Source organism: Lepidochelys kempii, chromosome 1, assembly GCF_965140265.1.
Source record: "Lepidochelys kempii isolate rLepKem1 chromosome 1, rLepKem1.hap2, whole genome shotgun sequence".
In the NCBI taxonomy this organism is placed as follows: domain Eukaryota; kingdom Metazoa; phylum Chordata; order Testudines; family Cheloniidae; genus Lepidochelys; species Lepidochelys kempii.
This window is the reverse complement of record NC_133256.1, coordinates 330,901,364-330,921,434: the sequence shown is the minus strand read 5'-3', so window position 1 is coordinate 330,921,434 and position 20,071 is coordinate 330,901,364. Positions and strand designations below refer to the sequence as shown.

Sequence of the window (20,071 nt, the reverse complement as noted above, 5' to 3'; positions counted from 1 at the left end):
CATGCAAATCAAAGACAAATAGCAATACCATTATGCTTGCTTTTTCATATTTTCCTTGCACATTTCCTAATTACTAGAGTTGAGATCTGATTGAGAATTTGTCCAAAGGTTATTAACTGCTAGGGTTTGTTTTGGCCCACTATAGAGAGATAGTCAGCTATGTGGAGTTTAGATTTAGATCTAACTCTAATCCCGATGAAACTTTCTCAAAGTTTGGAGATGTTCAAATCAAAGGTTTTGGTTTGTGCTCATCTCTGCTAATTATGACCCCAATCTTGCAAATATTTACGTACTACAAAGGTTTACTCATGTAAGTAGCCTCATAGACTTAATCAGACTTTTCACATTAGTAAAATTATATAGTGTATAATTATTTGTTGGATCAGAGCTTTAATTTGTGTTTCAACATGGTTTTGCCCCATCTTAGTCCATCTTCTCATCTGTTTTAAGAGACACGGTCAGGTGGCCTAATCCAATAGAAATATTTCAATGGGTTTTGTATTATTTTCACTAGAAACATTTTTCAATAAACATTCCTCCCAGAGTGTCTGCAACACAAATACTGCAGCATTGTACTAGTGCGCAAGAAATTGCAAGTCAAATTAAATAGAAACTAAAGAAATAAATGTAAAAATGACCAGTCCAGAGAAATGTGTGAAAGGAAAGGGGGTAAAATCAACCAAGATAAATAGTGAAAAGCATATTAGATTTTAGATTTTTCAGCTATTAATATTAAAAGTTGCTATTAACATTATTAGCACTGCTTATGATTCTGCTAATGCAGAACTCTCCGTGCAGCAGGAAGTGGGGGCTAAAGTGATTCTATGCCACCTTTACAGCCTTCTCATCCTGTACTGCTCCTCAGCTCCCTGCATAACTTAGCCCAGGGGAACAATCCCCAGCTGCCCACAGGCTATAGGACTGCCTGTAATCTCTGCAGTCTTTCCCTCCATATACTTCTCCCCTGTGACATCATCTATGGCAGGGCTTGCAAGGTCATCCTTGGAAGTCCTCCTTATAGCTGTCTTCCTCAGTTCCTGCACCAGTGGAATCCTGCTGCAGATAGAGCCATGGCTTTTAGAACCCCTTTAAACTTTTCCAGGTATTTTACTTAGCCCGGGGGTGGGGGAAGAAGGACCAAGGATGGATGGTGACTTTATCTGTGGTTTTTAGTGGTTCATTTTATCCTGCAGTATAGTCATCACTCTAAATTTGTCATCTGAGAAATTTCCATGTGATGTAATAAACACAAAATTTTGAAGTACTTATGAAGTCTAACAGAAAGGGAAATTGATCTTGGAAGGAAAGATCATAATTTAAACATAATAATATCTAATGATAGCAAGGGGAAGATACAGAAATATTGTCTGATAAAATAAAATAGATTTATAAAACTATTGCTTTTTTGTCTATGTTTTCTTCATTTTCAAACTGGAAATAGTGTAAAAGTTCTTCTTTAAAGAGGAAAGAAAAGGAAAAGTTGGATTATTGGTTTAATAAATTGCATGCACTTCAGTTTAATGGATAAGTGCATTAGGCTTTTGATGAAGTATAAAGGACTCCCTTAGTCAGCTTTCACTTGATGAATTAACGTGTTGAATAGTTTTCAGAGAAATAGTAATTACACTGATGACTTATATTAATTGCTCCATTACTGGGTGATTTTGTTTTCATTAAAGGTTATTAGAGGTCTCCTAAGAACAAAATGGTTGGGGCAAGTGTCTATTGTTGTTCCTCGCCTTTTATGCAACTGATATGAGCCCCTTTATAAAGAGTCAAACAAAATGATGCATTACTGTGATTTGGGGGCCAGTCTTGCTTGGTACTGAGTACTCATTTCATATTCCATTGATGTCTGCCAGCACCCAGCAGGATTAGACCATGTGTTTGCTAGGATGCAGGCTTCCAGGTTTTCCCTATGAGTTTAGGCTCATAAATGTATGAATGCATCCTGATGAAATGATAGGGTGACAGAAACTGTTCTTAAGAAGGGAATTAAAAAGTATAAAAAGCAAAGAACCATGATGTATTATATAACCAAGATTTTTATTACCATTCCAGCACTTTAAGAGTAATTTCTTGTACTGCCTTTTTAAATAATATCATATTCACCAAAACTCACTTAATCTCATGACTTTAAGATTGGTTTTCTTGGAAACCCTCATTTATTTTCACATGTGGATTTATTTTCAAAATGTACTTCAGTACCACATAGTAGTAGTAGTATGGATTTTTTTTAATTAAAGGGGGTTCTGAAGTCCAGTGAAGATGAGTAGAGATGTCCCCCGAGTACTTCTCCAATGGCTGTTTCAGAATGTTCTTAAAAATGTATTATTTCATAAATGATATATTGTGTTTTTATGTCCTCTGCAGAATGTAAGAACTGAGTATTAAGCATGCTTTCATTTACGTATTATTATTATTATTAACAGTTATACAGACTAGACTTTATTACTGCCAGTTTGTTTGGGGTGGTGCATGCAATTCAGACTGATACAAGAACTGCCGTCTCACACTAAGGTACACTACAAAGACAGCTATAAAACTCCTCATCTTCTCTTAACACACTATATTAATTTTTAGTTGAATTTTCTGATTGCACTTAATATACTAACGAACAACGTCTTAAACCTCTTTGCCAGAAATTGTTCAATAGATTATACCAAAACATACCTACTCATTTACTTTTGAAGAGGTGAGGGTGTGCTGGAGTGTCATTAGTTCCTTCTTCTGAATGCCTTTTGCTTTCCTTCCTACAATCTGTAACCTGAAATCAAAACTGGTTCAACATAATTAACATTTTGTAATATTGCCTTACAGTAACAACTCACAAATCAACAACCCCACCATTTACTAGGAACTTGTAAGGTTTTTATTCTGATGTTCTTGAGAAAACAGCATCATTTATGTTACACAATCGACAAAATCATATTTTTAACAAAATACGAGTTCAATTCTAATCTCATTTACATGAACTTTTAAATGAGGGATGATCAATTTATAAATATTAATTTACACTTCAATGTCAATTTTATATATATATATTAATTGTCATGAGCCAGAATCAGTTATCCCAATGGATAGATCTAATCAGGGAAGTCAGTGGAGTTACACTGGAATAAACTTCTCTCAACGTGTTCAGTCTTAATAGGATACAAATTCTGAAATAGAAAATGGATGAACCCCTGGCTCTACTGTTGATATCAACGTACTTTACCCCACTGTTCATTAAGGTCCTGATCCTAGCCTTTCTATGAATAAGACTCCCATTGACTTCAGTAGACTTTGAATAAGGTCCTATGTACTTCATGCACTTCATACTATATATATGTTGGTTTTCTTTTTAAAAGAAAAACAAAAGGGTAGGTGTTTTTTTTTAGGAGCAAATGTTGTGATGAGTGAGAAGGAATGTGCTTTTCTGTGATCTATTAAAACTCTGGTAGAATGTGCTGGTTATGTAGATGTAAAGCTCTCAATTAATTTAATTCACCTGCTTTACCACTGTTTGTTGTTTGTTTGCCCAGCTTGAGACATGTGACGCTAACAGAGAACTCAGAACTCTGAAACTACTTTGTCAAAATGAGCTTAGTCTTGTGATTCCAGGAAAATGCACACTGGAGAAGAGTAGATCTTGAGGGTAGAGTATAGACCATAAATAATTAACTGTGTGTTAATGGCATGAAGGTATAAATTACTGCTTTTCTGTTACTTCAGCATATTGGTGTGGGCATACCAAAAGTTAATGTGAGAAAAAGGAGACCCAATGCCCAGGTAACTGTGGACGGAGGTGATCATTAGTGTATTAAAATGCATAGAGCTGGAGATTAGATTTAGAAAGCTTCTGCTCTGCTTATTAGGAGGGACCTAACTAGGGAACTGTTTACTTTGACAAACAGCTTCCAAAGCATGATGTTTGCATCCTTCTTTGTTAAACGATTATTGACGATGGTACCTGAATATGTTCCTTTAAATTATGATGCATTACTAATAGCTGCTAATTAGAGCTGTGCTGTAAACATTATTCTTCTGACTTGGAAATGAATTTGCAGTTTGAAAAAGGAGACTGCTTATGCTAGATTTGTTTTCATAAACCTGAAAGCCAGGGGAAGATTCTGCATCATTCTTTGTGAAATTATTGCCACGTTTTATCGTACAGTGTGTGCTGTATCATAACACCCTCATGGCATCTTGGTGATTTGTGTAGCTTTCTATGTGGAAGTCAAAAAGTGGTGCATATGTTTTCTGTCACTCAGCCAGCATAACTACATCTATGGCTAGAAGCCATCTCACTAAGCACAGAAAGAAAATAAGTGACAGGTCATGCAATTTGAACTATGATAAAAGTCCTTGTGTACAAAACACATACTGAAAACAGTGAAATCTAAAAAAAGAATGGTTTAACGATATAAATAGCATTCCAAAAAATTAAATACAGTATATAATGTTAATATCCTATGCATATGGGAGTCCATCTTAGGGTGTTACATAATTTAGTATATGAAGTTAGCATCTTATGTAAAGAAGACAAAGATTAATTAACTAGCACTGAAACAGTGTGAAATCCTGACTTCATTCAAGTCAGTGACATAACTCCCATTTACTTCATTAGGGCCATGATTTTACCCACAATTCCAAATTTAGCCTGATCATGGATTAGCTTAATAAATATAAAAGAATCTGACAGTCCACATCTTCAGGTTTTACCTTTTCAGGGACAGGGTAAAATCTAGACTCTTGTAATTCAAAGTAAGGAAGAGAGATGCCATATTCTAAGAATATGTAAGATATAGGTCTGCTCTCAAAATCCTTTCAAAGCACACAATGATGACAGTTTAATGAACTTACTTTTATGTTGCTGCACCAGTTCTTTCTTTCTTTCTTTCTTTCTTTCTTTCTTTCTTTCTTTCTTTCTTTCTTTCTTTCTTTCTTTCTTTCTTTCACAAAAATAACATTTCCTTGCTCTTCTTTGCCCAGGCTGAAAGTAGATTTGCACTAATCTTGTTTGCATGCTTCACTTCTGGTGATGTACTTCTGTTTCGTTTTGTTAAGTCGTGCTCTTGTATGGTCATATTAGTATAGTTGTGCTTATTTAGTCTGTTTGTGTGCATGTCTGAATGGGTAAATAGAAGAACAAACTTTATGGAAAGTTTGTTTCTTCACACACACACACACACACACACACACACACACACACATGCACGTACGTACGTACGCAAAAAAATAACCAAGCAAATGACAACCTAGAGGAAGGGAAAAGTTATGGAGCCCAAATACCTGAGAAATAAAACACATTATTCAGAAAAAAAAAACCCCACAGTTAAGCTATTGGACTACGAGTTAATATTGCTATTTCAGTCTCTGCTACAGATTTCCTTTGTGACCTTTGGCAAGTCTCAGGATCTATGTTCACTCACTTCAGTTTCCTCATCTGTACGATGTGGACAATAGTATGTACTTCATAAGGATGCTGGGATAGATAAAGTACAAATGAGTCAAATACTTTGAGACCCTAAACCAAACAGCAAGATGCATTTAATGCATATTTTTGTTGCATGAATTTCACTATTTGTTTGTGTTTTAAATCAGTCATCTAACCTCTGGGCCTCCTTAACTAAGACTAGCTCAGGTTATCATTTGAAAGAAAAAGCTGATGTTAATTTGATGTGATGGCTTTTTTTATTTTTTACCATTTTCTTTTCTTCTCTGTCCTTTTGTGTATTGGAATGGGATACAAACTTCACAATGCCACTTCTGCCATGGCAATGCCTTCATGCATGCTGTTTGGGTTTGATCGTGCTATTCATTATCCATTGCATGTAAGGAAATATTTTTTATTTGCTTTTGCATTTTAGCCTTTTGCTATTTGTTGTTGGGTGTGATTTTGTTGGAAAAAAGTTGATGAATAGCAAAAGATAAACTTGTAATGAATTGTGATATGTATTTTATTGATGCTGCATTAAAGCTGATTAATTGTATATGTTCTAGATGAATAAGAGCAGGCAATTCCTGTGCAATTATAAATACACATTTAGTGGTTAATTGCCTGTATTTAGCCTAGAGTCCTTTGTTCAAAACTGTCCAACGTATACTTTCATTTGAAATATAAAATTTCTTCTTCTTCTCTTACAAGAGAGTAACTTTTACTTACTGAAAGAATGAAAACACCATCCATCCAATAACTTGCACCTTTGTTTCTCAAGAATGTTAGGGACTGATCTTACAATCTTTTATATCCATGTGAATTACATTGAACTATAGCACTCAGATGACAGAGAGCTGGGCTATTGGCCCCCAGTACTCCAAAATCATTTAGATGAATACATTTCCTAACAAGACATATAGGACATGATTCTCCACTCATACCAATGTAAATTGGGACTAGCTACATTGAAATCAATTGAGAGAAACTGGCATCAGGAGGAGGAGATTCATACGTGCACTATTTAGTAAAATATTCATATGCTGTATAATGGCCATGTAAATGTGCAGAAAGTCTAATTTTTGTCCCGCTACTATAAATTAGCTGCTGCTAAAATGTGAGGGCTACATCTTGAGAACTTTTGTTTGTTAGGATAAAAAAAGGATATGACCATCGGTCTGAAAGAAAGTATCAGAGGGTTAGCTATGTTAGTCTGGATCTGAAAAAGCAGCAAAGAGTCCTGTGGCACCTTATAAATTAACAGACGTATTGGAGCATAAGCTTTCGTGGGTGAATACCCACTTCGTCGGATGCATGGAGTGGAAATTTCCAGAGGCAGGTATAAATATGTAAGCAAGAATCAGGCTAGGGATAATGAGGTTAGTTCAATCAGGGAGGATGAGGCCCTCTTCTAGCAGTTTAGGTGTGAACACCAAGGGAGGAGAAACTGCTTTTGCAGTTGGCTAGCCATTCAGTCTTTGTTTAATCCTGAGCTGATGGTGTCAAATTTGCAAATGAACTGGAGCTCAGCAGTTTCTCTTTGAAGTCTGGTCCTGAAGTTTTTTTGCTGCAGGATGGCTACCTTTAAATCTGCTATTGTGTGTCCAGGGCAGTTGAAGTGTTCTCCTACAGGATTTTGTATATTGCCATTCCTGATATCTGATTTGTGTCCATTTATCCTTTTACATAGGGACTGTCCAATTTGGCCAATATACACAGCAGAGGGGCATTGCTGGCACATGATGGCATATATTAAATTGGTGGACATGCAGGTGAATGAACCAGTGATGGTGTGGCTGATCTGGTTAGGTCCTGTGATGGTGACTCGGGTGTAGATATGTGGGCAGAGTTGGCATCGAGGTTTGTTGCATGAATTGGTTCCTGAGTTAGAGTTACTATGGTGCGGTGTGTAGTTGCTGGTGAGAATATGCTTCAGGTTGGCGGGTTGTCTGTGGGCGAGGACTGGCCTGCCTCCCAAGGCCTGTGAAAGTGAGGGACCACTGTCCAGGATGGGTTGTAGATCACTGATGATGCGTTGGAGAGGTTTTAGCTGAGGACTGTATGTGATGGCCAATGGAGTTCTGTTGGTTTCTTTCTTGGGTTTGTCTTGCAGCAGGAGGATTCTGGGTACACGTCTGGCTCTGTTGATCTGTTTTCTTATTTCCTCGTGTGGGTATCGTAGTTTTGAGAATGCTTTGTGAAAATCTTGTAAGTGTTGGACTCTCTTTGAGGGGTTGGAGCAAATGCGGTTGTAACTCAGCACTTGGCTGTAGACAATGGATTGTGTGGTGTATCCGGGATGGAAGCTGGAGGCATGAAGGTAGGCATAGCGGTCTTAGTGTATTCCTCAGTGGGATCTGAGGAAAGTGGCCTGTAGAATTTGGTATTGGAGAATTGTCTGGCAGCCTCCTTTTGGTAGTCAGACTTGTTCATGATGACAACAGCACCTGCTTTATCAGCCTCTTTGATTATAATGTCAGGGTTGTTTCTGAGGCTGTGGATGGCATTGCGTTCTGCACAACTTAGGTTATGAACCAAGTGATGTTGTTTTTCCACAATTTCTGCTTGTGCACATTGGTGGAACCCTCCCATGTATAGGTCCAGACTGTCATTTCGATCCTCAGGGGGAGTCCATGTGGAGTTCTTCTTCTTGTGCTGTTGGTGCGAGGGTAACTGTGTATCAGTGTGCTGTTCAGTGTTATCTTGAAAGTATTCTACAGGCCACTTTCCTCAGATCCCACTGAGGAATACACTAAGAACCTGCACCATCTACTCAGGACACTCCCTACACTAACACAGGAACAAATCAACATACCCGTAGAGCCCTGACCGGGGTTATTCTATTTACTATCCAAGATCCACAAACCTGGAAATCCTGGACGCGCCATCACCTCGGGCATTGGCACTCTCACTGAAGGACTGTCCAGATATGTGGACTCTCTACTCAGACCTTATGTCATCAGCACTCCCAGCTATCTCTGTGACACCACTGATTTCCTGAGAAAACTACAGTGCATTGGTGGTCTTCCAGAAAACACCATCCTAGCCACCATGGATGTAGTGGCTCTCTACACAAACATCCCGCACACAGATGGAATACAAGCTGTCAAGAACAGTATCCCTGATGATGCCACAACACAGCTGGTTGCTGAGCTCTGTGACTTTATCCTCACGCACAATTATTTCAAATTTGGTGACAATATAGACCTCCAGACCAGTGGCATCGCTATGGGCACCCGCATGGCCCCACAATATGCCAACATTTTTATGGCTGACCTGGAACAACGCTTCCTCAGCTCTCGCCAATCACACTCCTTCTCTGCCTACGCTACATTGATAACGTCTTCATCATCTGGACCCATAGGAAGGAAACCCTGGAAGAATTCCACCATGATTTCAATAGCTTCCACCCCACTATCAACCTCAGCGTGGACCAATCTACATGGCAGGTCCACTTCCTAGTCACCACAGTGCAAATAAGTGACGGTCATGTTAACACCACCCTATACCGAAAACCCATCGACCACTATGCCTACCTTCACGCCTCCAGCTTCCATACTGGACACATCACACAATCCATTGTATACATCCAAGCGCTGAGGTACAACCACGTTTGCTCCAACCCCTCAGAGAGAGTCCAACACCTACAAGATCTTCACCAAGCATTCTCAAAAGCAGTTTCTCCTCCCTTGGTGTTCACACCTCAGCTGCTAGAAGAGGGCCTCATCCTCCCTGATTGAACTAACCTTGTTATCCCTAGCCTGATTCTTGCTCGCATATTTATACCTGCCTCTGGAAATTTCCACTCCATGCATCCGACGAAGTAGGTATTCACCCACAAAAGCTTATGCTCCAATACGTCTGTTAGTCTATAAGGTGCCACAGGACTCTTTGCTGCTTTGAAAGAAGACATTTTAGACTTATTATAAAAATAAATTAGCACGGTTGATCCTATGGCACCTGGAAGAAGATGCCTCTGTCCCTTTGATTTATCTCCCTAATAAATTAGAGCTTAGCATATACCAAGCAATAATAAATTTTGCTTAGCTAATTACATCACAAGGAATGATGTCATCGAATCTCAGGGTTGGAAGGGACCTCAGGAGATCATCTAGTCCAACCCCCTGCTCAAAGCAGGACCAATCCCCAATTTTTGCCCCAGATCCCTAAATGGCCCCCTCAAGAATTAAACTCACAACTCTGGGTTTAGCAGGCCAATGCTCAAACCACTGAGCTAAGCTGGGCCTTGAAGTCCCATTTTATAGGTAATGTCCCATTTACACAAAGCACATTTTCTTCCAGCGAATAAAAACAAAATACATTGGTGACCTGGTTCCTCTTCTGTACTAAATCAATCCATAGTATCATGTTTGCAGGGTTTAAAAAATATACCCCATAATCCTTTTACTTAAAAGCCTAAACTACATGTGTGCCTTACATAACTTTTGAGTAACCAGGATTTTGCTGGGAGCTTTTACTCCAGGACTAGGGATAGTTAGGAACAGATGGTTGTAAAATTATAGCTGTTAAGGGCTTGTGATTTGTTCAGCCAATGCCCCCCGTGCCCACTGAACCACTTGGTACAGTAACAATCCTACATAGAGCCTTAATCCAGCAAACATATATAGTCACACTTAACTTCACACATGTGCATCAAGGATGGTCCAGTGGCTAGGATAGTAGCCTGGGACTTGAGAAACCTGGTTTTAATTCTCTATTTTTCCAAAGACTTCCTCTTTGGAAAGTTACTTGACCTCTCTATGCCTCAGTTTCCATCTGTGGAATGGGGATAATAGTACTTCCCTACCTCAGAGGGGTGTCTTGAGGATAAATGCATTCAAGATTATGAGGCGGAAAAAGAAGATCTTGAACCTCAGTTAGAATGAAGTCACCTTTGTGATCTGTGAATCACATATGTGAAGCACATTGGCTGCAGCGTGACTGATTTTCTGTCAGAATCCACTCTGCACTCACAACTCCCTTTAGCAATTCCCTTTATTGTGTCAATTCTGTGTTTAAAAAAAAAAATCCAGTGGAAAATTCGCTAAGTGCTGCTGAAGCAAAGGGTTTCAGTACAACGCAGTGACCTTCTGTTTAAAGGACACTTATGCACCACTATTAAAGTAGAATACAGCAGTGGTTTTGAAACTTTTTTCTGGGGACTCAGTTGAAGAAAATTCTTGATGCCCGCGACCCAACGGAGCTGGGGATGAGGGGTTTGGTGTGTGGGGGGGGCTCAGGGCTGGGGCAGAGGGTTGGTGTGCGGGGGTGAGGGCTGGAGGGTGGGGCTGGGAATGAGGGGCTCTGGGTTTGGGGGCGCTCAGGGTTGGGTCTGGGGGTTGGGGTGTGGGAGGGGGTCACGGCTCTGGGTTGGGGGTGCAGGCTCTGGGGTGGGGCCAGGGATGAGGGGTTTGGGGTGCAGGAGGGGGCTTTGTGTTTTGGGGGGGCTCAGGGCCGGGGCAGGGGATTGGGGTGCAGAGCTGGGGCATGGACTTACCTCTAGCAGCTCCCAGTCAGCGGCGCAGCCAGGGTGCAGAGGCAGGCTTCCCGTCTGTCCTGGCACCGCAGACCATGCTGTGCCCTGGCAGCGGCCAGCAGCAGGTCCAGCTCCTAGGCGGAAGTGCACAAGCAGCTCGGCGCAGCTCTCGCCCACAGGCACACACACACACACACTCACACACATACACACAGGTCCCATTGGCCAGGCAGCACTGCCAGTGGGACTTTTAACGTCCCAGTCGCCAGTGCTGTCCAGAGCCGCTGGGTCGCTGAGCAAGGTGACCCAGTGCTTTATATGCTGCGACCCAGTACTGGGTCACGACCCAAACTTTGAAAAACACTGGTATACAGAACGTGAGATATGGAAGACATGTTTCTGCAGGTCACAACAATTTCCGTTTTAGTTCTTTGCTTGTTTAGATCCTGATTCAGCAAGGTACTGAAGTACATTGAAGTCAGTAGGACTGATTGTGTGATTAAAGTTTTACATGTCCTAACTGCCTTGCTTTATCAAAGCTTCATTTATTACAAATAATATCAGACTTTTTGTTTGAGGCAACTATATGTTCCATGAACACGTTTCCATAAGAGATTCTTTTCATTGGATCTTATCCCTTTGACATTCCTTTGTCTTGTACTTGCTCTCCCTTTCATCTCCACCCACAACGGATTCATGCCATTGCCACTAGTCTTCTGTAGAAGAGTGCAGGTGTTGATATTACTAGTCGCCCAGAAAATTTTCTCACTGCTTGTCTCCCCTTTCTTTTTGGTGGTAGGAAAGTTAAGGAATGACTCCTTCCTGACAGGTCACCCCGTTATCATGCTTACAATTTGTGACTAACCAACAGCAGAGGAAGCAGCCTTCAGCCATTAACACTGTGTATGACCGGACCATAGGCAAGCACTAGTTTTTAGAGTTAATCCAATTATCACTCACCTGATTACCTCTCTCTTTTTAAAATCCGTTTTAAGTGAACTAGCACTGCTAGCAATCCACTATGCTATATCTGATTAAAAGATAGAATGGTAAGTAATCCTATTTAAACAGCCTTTTTTGATCTCAGGGAGGGTTTGAATGATTTCAGTAACCTATTCATAACATCAAGTGAGAGATCTTTGTTATTTGATTTGTTTAATATCTTCTGCTTCAGAACCCTAAATCTCAGGAGCCTGTTACACTGGATTTTCTGGATGCTGAGCTAGAAAACGATATTAAAGTTGAGGTAAGATGCACCAGTAATGTAGTGCCTGCTTTGATATATATATTTTTCACTGTTCTGGGTAATAGCTGAAATATAATAACTGGTGCAGATTCCTCCAATTTCCTTAACCTCTTGTTCTTCTAAATGACAGAGGACTTCAGATTTTCATTGCTCTGACAAAGTGTGATTTTTGTCTGAAGAGAAATGCAGGTTTAGTGAACGGTTTCTGAAATTTATTTTGAATCTATGTATTTTCTTCTCTTATACACCTGGCACATTTAAAAAAACCCTGTCATTTGAAAGATTATAGTTTTAAGATTAAGATTCCCCATTATTCTCTCTATATAATGGGAAGTGCCATCATGAATGGTAGAACCATTCAAAACAGTGCAATTCAGGTTTCAGTATAATGCCAGCTGAAAGTTGGTGGTTCCAATTGAGTACTGCATTGAACCCAAAACTCAAAGTAAAACTTGGGGAGGGTTAATCCACACAGACTGAAACAAAAAAGTTTGTACATATCCATTTTAAGACACACTACAGCTGACTTTCAATTAGCTATCATGAGAATAACTACAGTTATTAGGCAATCTGCATTAGTTCTGCACCGAAAATCCCCATTGACTTCACTGGGAGTTCTGGGTTTGCAAAGAGTGCAGGAATTAATACTCATGGCTCACTGAGCTTAGTCATGCAACCGTTACTCATACAAGTAGAGTCCTTACCATCATGAGGAGTCTTACTAGTGTCAATAAGATTGCTCCACAAAAGTATCAATTACAGGGTTGGGCTCTCTTTCGTAGGGGTACGATAAGTAGGCGTGTACGGGCTGTTATTTTCAAATGTGTCAATATGATAGGATTGCTCATAAGATGCAAAAGATCTTGGAAAACATTAATCATGTTGTATGTCATGCCTAGATTTTGATTTTCCTTTTGTCTCTTCCCCCTACCTCCTTCTTGCTTTTTTATTTTTTTGTTTGTTTTTTTCTGGTTTTGTTTTTTCTTCACCTTCTTGTATATAGATTCGGAAAAAAATGATAGATGGAGAAAGTGGGGAAAGAACATTTAAAACATTGGTCAAGTCTCAAGATGAGGTAAGACTGGAACACAGGCTGTCCTACTTTCAGAACAGAACACTGCAAAATGATGACAAGAAACTCTATTTTGTCCTGTCTTTTATATTTAAAAGCTAACATTCTACTTTTCCAGTGTTCTATAATAGCCTCCTGGATTATTCCTGTACAAATATTTTCCTTCCCCCCCTCCCCAAAGTTGCCAACCTTCCTGGCTTGTACTAAGGGAAAGCACACATTTCTTAAGAACAAGGGTGTTTTGTTTCTCTCTTTCTTTGGTGCTTCATAATCATACAAGTGTTAATAAGACCCTGAATTCTGTTGTCAAGGATTTAGCAGAGCATTGTCATAATTCTTTACATGAATCCCTTAACAAAAGTCTTAAATGGTATAGGAATGTGTTGCTTTGTAAGGCATTATATTCTGGTTTGATATGAAGAACGTGGCGGGGGGGGGGGGGGAATGATTATACAATTTACAGTTCCTAGATTAGGATTCATTACAGTAAGCAAAGGAATCTTCCAAACAGTTACAGTGATAGTATAGATTAAATTTTACTTTGTATCTTAGTGTGCTTATGGGATAAAGTGGGTTTCTAAACATCCTGTCTTGGTTGTTAAATTTTATTTTCCGAAGAAGTTAGACCTAGAAAGTTTGGTCCTCAACCCTAACAAGCTTTTGCAGTAACACAAAGCTGCTTTAAAGCTGAATGAGCTGGCAACCCTCAGTAATAGGGGAATCCATAGATGGTGTAGGTCTGCCATATGTCTGTGCCACATCCCTTAAGGCACCGGGGCAGGGTGTATATCAAGGGGAGGAGTGACAACCAGATTGGGCGGCACTTTGTTGATTCCGACCTGCCACAACAGCTCTTTGGGGTTGTATTGTAAAGAGTAGGAGCAGCTTGAAGAGGCTTGAATCGACCTATTGTGGCCTCAGAGGTGAGGGGAGATGTAAAAATTGCATAGGAAATATATATCTTTAAAAAAAAACAAAAAAGGACATAAATCATAATGTATACTTATAAATATAAACAAACCATAAAGTAGCAAATGGAATTGTTCATATGTATGCATCACGGATTGCAGCATCCCTTGTGCTGTAACGCTTGTTGCCCTTCCCCCACCAACAGCCTACATTTTGACTGCCTCCAACTCTTGCGTTGTGTCTGTACTGAAATGGGTAAGAGAATTTGGGCCTGAGCCTACTCTTACATTGGTGTAATGCCGGAGTGACCCCACTGAAGTCAATTGAGTTAAACTTACGCTTCCCAGCTTTCTGATTGCAGAAAACTAAACACCCTTTCCCTGCCTCTGCCCTGCCCCTTCTCTAAAGCCCCACCCCTGCTCACTGCATCCCCCCTCATTCTCCCCCCACCCTCACTCACTCGCTCATTTTCACCGGGCTGGGGCAAGGGGTTGGGTTGTGGAAGGGGGTGAGGGCACTGGCTCGGGGTACAGGCTCTGGGGTGGGGACAGAAGTGGGGGGTTCAGAGTGTGGGAGCAGGTTCTGGGATGGGGCAGGGGGTTTGGGTGCAGGAAGGGTGATGGCGCCAGCTAGGGGTGTGAGCTCTGGGATGGGGCCGGGGATGAGGGTTTTGCGGTGCAGAGGGATGTTCACGGCTGGAGGGTGGGACCGAGGGGTTCGGAGTGCAGGACGGGGTGTGGGCTCTGGGAGAGAGTTAGTGTGCAGGAGGGGGCTCAGGGCTGGGGCAGAGGGTTGGGGCATAGAAGGGTGTTTGGGTGTGGGTTCCAGGCAGCACTTACCTTAGGTGACTCCCGGAAGCAGCTGGCATGCCCTGCGGCCCCTAGGTGGAGGCGGGGCCAGGCGGATCTATGTGCTGCCCAAGCCCACAGGCCACACTCGCAGCTCCCATTGCCCACGGTTCCTGGCCAATGGGAGCTGCGGAGCCAAGGCTCGGGCTGGGGGCAGTGTGTGGAGCCTTCCGGGCTGCCCGTGCGCTCAGGAACCACAGGGACATGCCGCCGCTTCCGGGAGCCACACGGAGCCAGGGTACGCAGGGAGTCTGCCAGGCTTAGCCCCACTGCAATGCCGACCAGACTTTTAACAGCCCAATAAGCAGTGCTGACCGGAGCGGCCAGTGTCCCTTTTCGACTGTGGAATTCTGGTAGAAAACTAGACACCTCACAACACTAATTAAACTGGTGTGAGGTCAGAGGTAGGTCCCATTTATTTCATTTGCCTGTGAAGTATGTATGTCACTATAAAATTATGTTGTTAATCATAGCATTCTCACTCTCATCGCATTTAGATTATTTTATTTTTAATAAAAGAATCATAGAATCATAGAATATCAGGGTTGGAAGGGACCTCTGGAGGTCCCCCCTGCCCAGAGCAGGACCAATCCCAACTAAATCATCCCAGCCAGGGCTTTGTCAAGCCTGACCTTAAATACTTCTAAGGAAGGGGAATCTGCAATAATAATGCAATATGAGCAGCTGCAAGACTTTTTCATGAGGATGACCATTTTATAAAATGAGGGAAAGACAGAAAATGATGCAAATGGGCATGTTGTGTTTTCCTTCCGTAAATTCTTGAAAACCTGAAAAACCTGAGGACCTGTATTTAAATCAGTCTCCCTTGTAGGACCAGCACTTACTCCTTCTATTACTTTGGCATGATAAGAGAGTCATGTTTACACATGATGAATTAATCTTCAACAATATCTCGAATGTTATGCACAATCCAGACTTTTCTTTAACATTAAGCATATGTGTCTTATATTTCCAAGTTCTCTTTTACCTGCACACATATCCATGGCAACTATAATAATAAAATCCCCCCTCCATTAATGTCTGAGGTACCCATTGTCTATCCCACAACATGTGAGAGTCCTGGCAGAGTGCAGAACTCTGTTCTAATCTGATTTGATCCATCAGGAGCTCTTTAATGAACTTAAAATCAAAAAGAAACCCTACAAAAAATGGAAACCTGGATGAAAGAATAGCACAAGCATGTAGGGACAAAATCGGAAGGTACATCTACACAACAATTAAACACCCGCGGTGGTCTGGGTCAGCTGACTTGTGTTGTGGGGCTGTAAAATTACTGTGTAGATGTTTGTATTCAGACTGGATCCTGAACTCTGGGACCCCGTTAGTGTGGAAGGTCCCACAACCCAGGCTTCAGTCTGAGCCTGAATGTCTCTACAGCAATTTTTAGCCCCACAGCTCGAGCCCACTGATCTGGCCCAGCTGCGGCTGTGTCATGGGTCTTTTATTCCAGTGTAGAGGTACCCAGAAAGGCTAAGGCACAAAATTAATTACACCTAGCAAGGGACATAAAAGACAATACAAAGACATTCTTTAAATATATATATATATATATATACATCCTTTAAAAACAAGGAGCAAGAGAAAGGTGAAGGAAAGTGCATGACTTCTACTTAGTGGAGAAGGAGAGCTAATAGTGGATGACATCAAGAAGGCTGAGGTGTTTAATGTCTGTTTAATGACAGGTTTCAGAGTAACAGCCGTGTTAGTCTGTCTTTGCAAAAAGAAAAGGAGTACTTGTGGCACCTTAGAGACTTACCAATTTATTTGAGCATGAGCTTTCGTGAGCTACAGCTCACTTCATCGGATGCATTCCACGGTATGCATCCAATGAAGTGAGCTGTAGCTCACAAAAGCTCATGCTCAAATAAATTGGTTAGTCTCTAAGGTGCCACAAGTACTCCTTTTCTTTTTGCAATGTCTGTTTAGTTTCAATCTTTACTAAAAAGATAAATTGTGAACAGATACTTAAGACAAATAATATTAGCAACAAGGGGGAAGGAATGCAAGCCAAAATAGGGAAAGAACAAGTTAAAGAATTTTAAGATAAATGTATTCAAGTCGGCAGAACCTCATGAGGTTCTTTCCCACCCTACATTTCATAATATACTGGATTTATATCCCTGGAAATGGAAGTCCTCTATTTATTTTCAGAACATATGCAGTGTGCATAGCTGCAATGCAAACTCTCCTACACTGTTCTGTCAATATGCCAGAATACTAGCCTGTATGGCTCACTTCTAGGGGGAATCATAGAACATTAGAGTTGGAAGAGACTTCAGGAGGTCATCTGGTCCAACCTCCTGCTTATAGCAGGACCAACCCCAACTAAATCATTCCAGCCAGGGCTTTGTCAAGCCAGGCCTTAAAAACCTCTAAGGATGGAAATTCTACCACCTCCCTAGGTAGCCCATTCCAGTGCTTCACCTCCCTCCTAGTGAAATAGTTTTTCCTAATATCCAACCTAGACCTCCCCCACTGCAACTTGAGACCATGGCTCCTTGTTCTATCATCTGCCACCACTGAGAATAGCCTAGCTTCATCCTCTTTGGAACCCCCCTTCAAGTAGTTGAAAGTTGTTCAGTTTCCGTGCCCAATTAATCCTTGGCTATCTGCTGATATCCTGAACAAAGGAGCCCACATGATGCCAAATGTATATAATAGTGACTTTTATGATCTGGACAACTTTCCACTAGAAAATAGACTGAAACGACCAATTCATTCTACACAGCTCATTGAACAGCCCTTATATGACAGTGACTTGGAAGTACTACTGACCTTGGCCAGGTAACAGCTAGAGACCCAGTAATGAATGATTTCCATTACCCATTCTCCAAGGGACATGGTGAGAATCTTACATACTCATAGTCATTTTGGCATAGGAAAATTCCTTGTGTCCTTAATCTGTCATGAAGTCACAAATGCAATAGAAAGATAAGGTGCGTTTACTGCTTTTTTTTAGTGGGTGGGCAGTGTGACAATCAATAGTACTAGGTCAATAAACATGGGTAAGATCAGTGCTGAATAAGTTCACCCATCTATAAGTCTTAAGTCAAAAATATCTCAAAGCATTGCACATTATTCCAAGCATCTTCTTTGTGGCAAAATAGCTCTTAGATTGTTTACACCTGCCCTGCTGTGCTGAAAAATAACAAGAGAAGAGAGTTATTCAATTTATAAACGTCAGAATAGAACCAAAAACACATTTTTTTCATAATCATGTTAATTTTTGTGTTTTTATTTTTGCACAGGGACAGAAATAACATCTACTGTAGCACATTTGAACAGTATTAGTAATGTTGTGATGTAGCAGCTGCACAGATTTTATTGCAGACATCCTCATAAATCTTTGTCTCTGACTATAAAGCAGCAATATGCTACAGCTGGCATATACTTATAATTTTTAATGTGGAAAAATGAGTAAAACTGCTCCAGTGGGGTGCATTAATGATGATTAAATCTTCTACGGGAAGTCAGAGGACCTTTTAAACTTGTCTGTTGTACCATCTTTCATTCCAGAAGCAAGTGAATTGAAAAGCTAACTTTAATCTCATACTTCAGGAAAGCGCTCATGCTCATGCTTAACTTTACACAGATGAGTTGTCCTATTCACTTTAAAGGGCAAATACATAAGTGGGTGTAAGACCAGAGCCATAGAATGTATATACAGGGATAAATAATGTCCCACGGACACAGACATTAGTATATGTAAGTATGTACAGGCATAGTGGTTTGTTATTATAGGGTTGCTTATAAGTGCTTTGCTGCTGTCACTAGTTTTTTTGTTTAGATACAAGATCACTGGGCCATTCCTATGGGGGAAGACTCTTTCCTGTATTTAAAATAAACAATAAACAAGAAAAAGAAGTAATCTGACAAACAGACACAAAGGGTAAATGGACAGGCCAAATTTATGGCTCACTATACTTGACACAGCACTTCTAAAATTCTTTATTAGATTTAAAGAATGCAGATGACTCTGTAACATCTGTTCTAAATCTGGAAATTGTTGAAGAAATGCAATTGCAAAGCAGGTCACATTTTAAGGAAAGGAGCAAAAGAATTCCAACAGCTTGTTTGTTACTGAGTTTTACATTCCTTTCACCTCAATAATAAAGCCAAACCTAGTATTTACTGAGCCTCCAGGGGCAGTGATATACTTGTTTATCAAAATTGCTTTCCAGAGATATATTGACAAAGGAAACAGAACGTATACATGGACTGCTGTGAATGGCACAGATTACAGGTAATTAATCTGTTTCTTTTAATGGAAAGTGTTGGTTGGTTTGTTTGTTTTGATGAATAATTTTATTCTTATTAGATATAACACTAAAAAGACTAGGAACTGACTCTCTCTGCCCAAAAGAATGGAGAGACAAACATTGGTGCAGTTCATCTTCCTTGAGGATTTCCCTCTGCTCACCACCTAATGGCATAAGGCCCAGTCCTGCAGGCCTTTTAAAAAAACAAACAAACTCCCATTGCCCATGACTGTTTTGTTAAAGGAAGTGTACAGAGTCAAGCCTTCAATCTTTTGTGGAGCTTTCTAAACAACTTACCTACTAGCAAAGTTTCCACATACTTACTAAGAAGATTGTGTGATTCATGGTATCAATTTTAAGTGGACCTTATCTTTCCAGGGATCTCATAAAATCTGCAGGACTCTTAAAATCATTGTAGTGTTTGATTTGTAATTGTGTCTTTGGTTGTGGTCCTCTCCTTCAGATCCTCCTCTAATCCCACCTTTTCTTGCAGTCTCTCCAACAATAATTTCCATTCCCACACTGGCCTTTGCAAGTAAAATTTAAAAAATAAAATAAAAAAGGAAGAGCTAATGTTTCATGCCTTTACAAAACAAGCAATATCGCAACCTTATTTTTTGTAAACCTCCTTCTCAGTCTTATATTCATTATTTGTTTTGTCGTGTCATACCTAAACTACCGTGTCATATTTTGGCAGGCAAGTACTATGGCATTATCACTCTAGTGAGCAGTTGCATTTAAGATGCCATATACAAATGTTAAATAACAATTACATTATTTTTTATATAAAATCATAGGGCCATAGATAACAGCAGAGAAAA

At 40.4% G+C, this 20,071-nt stretch overlaps 1 protein-coding gene across 4 annotated transcripts in view; it reads left to right on the top strand.

Annotated features, from left to right (window-relative positions):
- The window catches only part of CACNA2D1 (calcium voltage-gated channel auxiliary subunit alpha2delta 1), a 683,143-nt gene that overhangs the window by 610,243 nt on the left and 52,829 nt on the right, over window positions 1-20,071 (top strand). For 3 of the 4 annotated variants that reach the window (XM_073328631.1, XM_073328632.1, XM_073328633.1), the window contains exons 19-21: window positions 12,070-12,141; window positions 13,145-13,216; window positions 19,173-19,234. In XM_073328631.1, the coding sequence (XP_073184732.1) occupies window positions 12,070-12,141; window positions 13,145-13,216; window positions 19,173-19,234 (206 nt within the window). Of the gene's footprint in view, window positions 1-2,432; window positions 2,521-5,852; window positions 6,002-12,069; window positions 12,142-13,144; window positions 13,217-19,172; window positions 19,235-20,071 lie in introns of those variants that run through there. The other variant, XM_073328634.1, reaches the window with a different exon arrangement.